Below are 7469 nucleotides of genomic sequence, written 5' to 3'. Positions count from 1 at the left end.
AAATATTCATCTATGTATTTTTTTATACGATAATAGTCACATTCTCTCTCTTTCTCAACATATATATGGGCTTATGTACTAGTATCTTGTGATAGTAATTTTTTATAATAAATGAATTATGAAACTGTAGTGTAGTTAATTATGATTTGAGGACAATATATTTTCTTAATAAAAAAGCATACTCAGAGTATGATTCTTTTATTAATCGAAAAAATCATTAACATTTTTTCTATTACTACCACTACTGGTTTAGGACAGAATATAAACACCAAAATTTTAGGGTTTCAAATAAAGTCTAGAACACTACCTATACCCACTCTCCAAGAGAGGCGGTGTAAAACACGTGCCAATGTGATACATTTAATGTGCAAATGGCATGATCAGTACCTTTAACCTTAGATGACACGACAGGTACAAATTAATAAATGAAGCGCTGAAAAAAGAATCGCGTGAGATCAACGCGCGAATACTTTTTTTTACCCTTCTATCTAGGGTTTCCTCGCCGTCCACAACACAAAGCCCATTAAAATGGTTAGTGATAAGAGCCGCACAATAACGACACGTGGAAGTTTTTCATTGGATCTAATCTACTCTCTCTTTCTACATAGACATGGTGTTTTCCTTTTCTCTCTTTTTTCTATTATTTTCTTTCTTTTTTCTAATTTTATATTTCATTTATTACAAAATATTACAAAATACAAACACATCTTCTTCCAAGGACAAGAAGATAAAAATTCTCTCTCATCTATATCTTCACTCACTCTCTCTCTACCGAAAGAATCGAAAGCCCTCTCTTCTCTCTCTAGGGTTTCTGCATATTTCGCGCTCAAATTATGCAGGCGGTGTAGCGAATCACAGCTCCGAGCTGAGCTTTATTGCTTCTCCGGCGAGTGGTCTTTCATTCGGTGTTATTTTCATGGGAAGCCGTTGAGAATCGGTTAAGCAGCTGGAAGAGATCGTGTACGGTGATCCACAGGTGAGTTCGCGTGTGCCTTCTTCTTTAGATCAATCCTTTTCGCTTTCTGTTCATAATTCGGTGATTGATTCCGTGTTGGTCGGGAACTTGTTCTCAGATAAATCTCGATTTTTGTTTGATAATATTAAGCTTACTGTACTGTTTACGGTGTGTCCACTTCAGCTTTTACTTTGCATTTTTCCTTTTTTTTCCTCTCTTCTGCTTTATTGCTACCGTTTCATGCTCTTTTTTCTCCAAATTTTTGTATTAATTCGAACCGAGTTAATTAATTTTTTCCTATTGATGAGAGAGAAATTCACTTTGAACGGTGAACCCTAGGATATTAATTGGCTTCTTGGATATTTGTGCATAGTTTCATCATCTGGTTTCTTTCAGCTCCTTATTACATGCGATTTTTGCGGTGAGTTTCTCACCACGCATTAATTCTTATAATTCGATGATACTTTTGCTGTAAGATGACCATTTTCTCCTCTAGTTTCAAAAAACCCTAATCTTTGCTTGGTTTTGTTAACTGTCTCTATCGTTGAACTAATTATAATGGTTAGCATGGTTACTCGTTATTGCAGTTGCGTTACAATTGTTCTATTATTAACTTTGAGAGTTGTTTTGGTTGGGTTTTATTAAATTAGACCTAGGGTTTAGGAACTTTCTTAATGTTGAGTTTTGTCATTTTATGTGATTAATAACTGTGTTTTGAGTTTTCATTGTTTCTATATTGCTTTATCTTAGACTTTGACTTTGTTGACCTTGTCTTTCATTTCCACATGTTACTAAATTTGCATGAACCCTAATAGTTTTCTTCAAAGCTTGATTAAGATGTTATCATGTTACTAGTGTTTTACTTACATTGGCACATGCCTGCAACTATTTGTTTGACTAAAAATAATATTTGACTTAAGCGTTTGACATTTTGACCGATTGTTTCTATTTTGAACTTTAATTTGAGTTTAATATATGTGTAAATAGGAAGCATATTGGTGCTTCTAGCCGCTGTTACTTGTGCTGTGCAGATGTGCACGCACAGTAGTGGAGAATTATTTGCCAGGTGATTCTATATTGTCAAAGTTGATGGGATCGTCATATATCGAGATCGATTCAATCACTATTGATCTTGCCAGTTCTATTGGTAAGAGGGATGCGGGAAAATGTGAACATTTCTCAATACGGTAAGTGTTGAGGCCACATATATTTTCTTAAAAACATATTATACTTCTGTTAGTTATAGTATAGAATCACTACAGTGTAGTTTATAGTATAGAGCTCCTTATAGTTTATCTTCGTTAATCCTTAACATAGTATACCTTATAGTACTATCTTGTAGCTGATGTCTATTGTTGATTACACTGCCTGAATTAGAGGAGCTCCTACTATATTTTTATTCACTGTAGGACAATACTGTAATGTGTATGTTTTATGCTTGAAGTTGGAACCCTTTCAGTTTTTATTGCATGTCAATTAGGACTTATCAAGAGAAACCTGGTTGTTTTGGTGCCTTGTCTGGCTGTATAGTTTTATGTTTTCTCTAAATTCTTTTGTAATTTGTAATGGAGTATCTATGGTACTCCCTCACATTTCTTTTTTTTTAATATATTCAATTTCTTTTGCTGTAAAGAAAGAAGAGAAATAAAGTTGGTTGGTTGATGCCTAAATTTAGAAAGTTCTGGATATTGTCCGAATTATGTTAAGATTAGAGTTTCTTATGTGGAATCATAAACCGTCTCTTGATTTCCTTTCAGAATCTTGAACACTATCTTAATTATTGTTAGTGCAGTGAATATGTCTCGGAAGTTCGAAAAAAAGACTGGAAACTTTGTTGGCCATTTCCAATAGACGAGTCTGAAAAGCAACCATCATTTCCACCATTAGACGTACCAAAACACCGTTGTCCAAACTCTCAAAAAGAAAATGCTTCCGAAGACATTCCTAAAAATAACCAAGCAGACTATAATTACTGTATTACTGGATGCAGATCTGATACCAACTGTAGTAATGAAGCTCTCAAACCTTGTATTCAGAAAGATCCAATGTCTAGCATTATTGTGATAAGAGATATTGATCTTAATACCAAACTGAGTGGTTTCGATGGCTGTCTACCAATTAGTATTGAGAAAGAAAAGAAAGTCGGAGTTGGACTCAGTAAAAGAAGCGGTAATGTCAATATCAGTTATATAAGAGTATCTTGTTTATTGTTTTAAATAGATGGTTTAATTTTGTTTATTTCCTTCAGACCTTGAGAACAGATTGGAGGATAATCTCAATCATCAAGTAGAAAATGTTCCATCCCCAAAAATTTATCCAGGCTTTGCACAAGAGCACACAACTAAAAGAGGCTTTGCACAAGAAGAGCACACAACTAAAAGAGGTAGTTTCAACTAGAATAGGATATTTGAATGTAAAACAGCAGTATTCTTATTTTATTTTATTTGGAATTATTGGAATGACAACTTTGTATATGTTATATTAATTACAGTAATATGTTCTTGATTTCAAAAAGTTCAATTCAGCTAAAAGCTTTTTTTTTATTGGGACAGGTTGTGAAAGTAATGGAGTTTCTAATGTTCAGTTTTCTAACAATCTTACATACACGAATAAGAATTCTACTGAGATTTGTAATGGAGGAACACCTTCTGCAGATAACCAATGCCAGAAAGAATTAGTAGCAACAGCCGTGGAGGCAGATAATAAATGTGATCACACAACTGGACCACCTATTGAATCATTTGCTTGTAATCAAGAAGTGTCTGCAGGAAGTACAGACAATATGGTTGAAGATGATTTTCAGGATAATCATTCAGAAAAGTCCATGGGTGTGTCTCGTAGGAGACCTAGGAAGGTGCGTTTGATGACTGACTTGTTGCGTGAAAATGCTGAATCAAAGACAGAAAAAGCTGCCATACAAGAATCCCCATTCTATGGCATTTCCAATACTTCTGTAGCTTCACAGGCACACTTAATTTTAACAGGAAAGGTGGATTTTCAAGGAGATCCGACTTTAACAAATCAGAGTAGAAAAAGGAAAATTGTCCTAGATGAAGTACGGAGTACGGAAAGTATGCATTTTCAGAGGGATGGATTTGAAGCTCAAAATTTAGAGGGGAATGCAAAAACAACTGTTACGCTTTTCAATAAGAAATCCAATTCCAAAGGTGTACTAGCAGGAACAGGTTCACAGGTTGCTGAGAAAGGCAACTGGAGTAAATCTGAACCTGAAAGAAGCCATATTGTGGGTAAGAAGAAGAACAAAAGGAATCAAGTTGTAGACAATTACTTGATTCCTGAGCCACAAGGACAGAGAAGACAAAATGAGGACACCGTGTATACTGCAGATAAGGCATATGGATCTAAAACTGTTTCTTCTAGATTAACTCCTTCTGTGTTTACAAAGAAAGGGATGGATAGTTTTCCTCTCCACACCCTAAGAATAGAAAATGAGTTCAATCCATCCAAAGAAAAAGGGAAAATGCTGCAAACCGATGAAGAACTTAATTCTTTTTCCTGCCACAGAAATGACATGATTGTCAGAGATTCATTTGCATATTCAGGCATAAAAGTTAGGTCTAATGTGCCTGCAGATGTTCCAATTCCTTTGGTCCAAGGGGTGATGCATGGAAAAGGACTGGAGGAGGGGTTGCATCTTTCTTTAAACAATCCTATGTCAGAACATGGTTACAACCAAAAATGCATCCATCAAATAGAAAATCGCCTTCCCTTCTCATTGCCTTTTCAAGAGAGCACTTCAAGAGTACCTAATCTTAATAGAAAAGAAAGTGAAACCAATGTTTTTGGAGGACCAATCATTCCTTTCAGGCACACAACAAATACTAATTCTGGAAAGAGAAATCACTATGAAGTAAGTTGCCTAAAAAATCTTCAGAGAATATTTTTCATGATTAGTTGAATAAGTATGCCTCTCAGATAAAGATGAAATCATTTATATGACCAGCTAATGGTATTCTGTAATTTTTAATTTGTGCGAGCATTTCCCACTTACCAGAGTTTAGTGTTTTAATCAGTATTGCAGTTCTATAGATTTTCTATTTGAATCATTTTGACTTCTTTAAACATGTTTCTGGGAAGATCATGATTTCTTTTTTGCAGGAAATTACTGGTGCAAGAAATACAGGAAAAACTGTTGAAGCTGCGGAACAGCTAGGTATTAATAAAACATACAATGAGCAAGCAGCCGAGGTGTCTGAGCAGGGAACACTAGATGATATACCCATGGAAATTGTGGAACTCATGGCAAAGAATCAGTATGAGAGGTGTCTTCCTGACGTAGAAAATAGATGCTCAATATTTGAAAAATCCTCTAACAGTAGGAATGCACAGATGACATCTGGTACTGCTGTTTACGGCAAAGGGAAGATGAACTTGTTAAAAGAAGGGCAGAAGGAGAAATCAAAGGGAAGGCCTAAGAAAAATAACATGGTCACAAGAGGAGAGAATGTGAAACCTTGCAAAAGAAAGCCAAATCATTACTTTTCTCCATTCAATGGAAGTAATTTGGGAGTGAATAATCCGTATCCACCTCAACCATCCTTTGGATTCGAAGTTCCGCAGTCCCAAAAGAAGCTATCGAATGAATTCCAGTTTTCGCCTATGATTTCTAACCAGCTTGGTAGTGCACGGAGTATCAAGTTTAATGGGAATCTTGAAGAGCGTATACCCTCTAGTGCTACTTTGCAAGCCCTGGGAGGATGTAGGTTACACAAGAATGTATTACAGCAGGATAATGAAGCTTCTCGCATTTGGGCATCCTTGGCCTCAAATCGCACTTCCTTAGGGTATGATGTGTCACAAAAGGTTGCTTCTCAACCTAGTAGTAGCAACATGGACATAACTTCACTCCGATCTGGTGCAGTACATATGCAAAATTCGAGGAGGGATATTGATCTTAACTACACAAATATCAATGCTACAGACCAAGAAAAGCATAGTAGTAGGAATACAGGTGCTGGAGTCTTCAGCAGGATGAATGGAGAATATTCATTTCCTTGCAAACATAATGGAATAGAGCCTCATCAAAATTTGAGGGGATCTTTGGATTTGTATTCTAATGAGACAATACCTGCCATGCATTTACTTAGCCTTATGGATGCCGGAGTGCAGTCACGTACACCCTTCAATGTTGGTGTTAATGCCCAAATGCTCAATAGACCCTCTTATCCTGGTGATTGCAATACCAAGATGGACATAAGTGCTTCTAAGGCCAATGGTACCCTGAAAAGGCAGTCGTCTGATTATTACAACAGAAGCTACTTATCGGATAAACCCCATGTCTGTTTAATTGGCTCTCAAACCTTTGGCACGGCTTCATCAGCTCAGCATGGAAAGAAGTTTACAAAAGATGTGGGATCCAATGATCAAAACGCAACAAAGTTTGGAAAGAAAGAAAAGATGAGGAGTTCCAACGCACCCCTGCAGAGTAGATTTCTTAAGCAGTGTAGCTTGTCTTATAATGAAACAAATACTTCCCAGCAACACAGATTGGAAGTTCACGGTACTCATACCTCTGTGCAATTAAAGATCACACCTGGCATCTCATGTACAGTGAACAGAAATCCAGCTGAGTTCACCATTCCAGAAACAGGGAATGTCTATATGATCAGAGGAGAGGATCTCAAATTTTTTAATAGTATTCCCCAAAACAAACATTTTTCCCCTATTCCATGTGGACACAAGCAGCAGAGGAGTTTGAAAGGAACTAAAATGAAAGAACATTCACAACATTGAAGTCCTCCTTTATTCAGTGATTTGGTAGCTCTTTAGAATCTTCTGAGTTTTACTGTTTAGCTACGATTTTATAATTCAGTATTTCTTTGATAAGCCTTTGTTTTTCCGTCTTTCTCAAATATTTCAGTAGGCCGAGTCTTTCATGCAATGCAAGAATAGCAAATGATTTTCATCTCAGTTTAGAAGGTGATCTTTGACTTGGAATCTGAAATTGATTGACTCGGGAAGGAGTTAGCGAGATGCCACGGTGAAAGCTGAATAGAAAGACAATCATGCAACTAACCTGTTGTATTTAGGAAAAGTTACGTGCTTCATATGTAATGTTGGGTGTTGTAAAATTTATGTGGAGCCTATCTAAGCCCCTTAATATTTTAATGTTGTAAGATGTCATAAAGTTTATGGGGAAAACTCAAAGTAGCCCCGTATAGACTTAATATACTATGGTTACAATTCATACAAGTGCCTATGTTTGTTGCTGCTATGTAAGTTTTTCCCACAAAACCTATAAGAAAAATAATGTATGGTTGTGATAAAAATTTACAAAAAGGATGCGGAAGAATGTGGTTCATCTCTTTCAACCTCTACCTTATGTGGTTTCGTGGTTTCTGCCAAAGACTGAATTCAATGCTGGTTGTACCTTTAAAAACTGTACATGTAAAGTTTGGCGCATTTCTTTCTTGATAAAATTATTTCATACCAAATAGCAGGGTTATGTCAGTAAAATTGGCTTCCCCCTTTCTCATTGCATTTGATACTATAT

At 36.1% G+C, this 7469-nt stretch overlaps 1 protein-coding gene across 2 annotated transcripts; it reads left to right on the top strand.

Moving 5' to 3' along the window:
• Positions 1–675: 675 nt before the first annotated feature.
• LOC127084694 (protein EMBRYONIC FLOWER 1) lies at positions 676–7168 on the top strand. 2 transcript variants are annotated; one of them, XM_051025191.1, is made up of 7 exons: positions 676–976; positions 1943–2142; positions 2748–3124; positions 3204–3338; positions 3508–4826; positions 5075–6733; positions 6837–7168. In XM_051025191.1, the coding sequence occupies exons 2-6, from the start codon at positions 2045–2047 to the stop codon at positions 6707–6709; spliced, it is 3564 nt and encodes a 1187-aa protein (XP_050881148.1). In that variant the 5' UTR covers positions 676–976; positions 1943–2044; the 3' UTR covers positions 6710–6733; positions 6837–7168. The 2 variants fall into 2 exon arrangements, with proteins under 2 accessions (XP_050881148.1, XP_050881149.1); XM_051025192.1 differs by lacking the exon at positions 676–976 and having other exon boundaries at positions 1941–2142; positions 2743–3124.
• The last annotated feature ends 301 nt before the right edge of the window (positions 7169–7469 follow it).

The sequence above is a fragment of the Lathyrus oleraceus genome, chromosome 5 (assembly GCF_024323335.1).
Source record: "Lathyrus oleraceus cultivar Zhongwan6 chromosome 5, CAAS_Psat_ZW6_1.0, whole genome shotgun sequence".
Taxonomy (NCBI): domain Eukaryota; kingdom Viridiplantae; phylum Streptophyta; class Magnoliopsida; order Fabales; family Fabaceae; genus Lathyrus; species Lathyrus oleraceus.
Note: the sequence above shows the minus strand (reverse complement) of the source record. Positions and strands in the feature narration are given on the sequence as shown.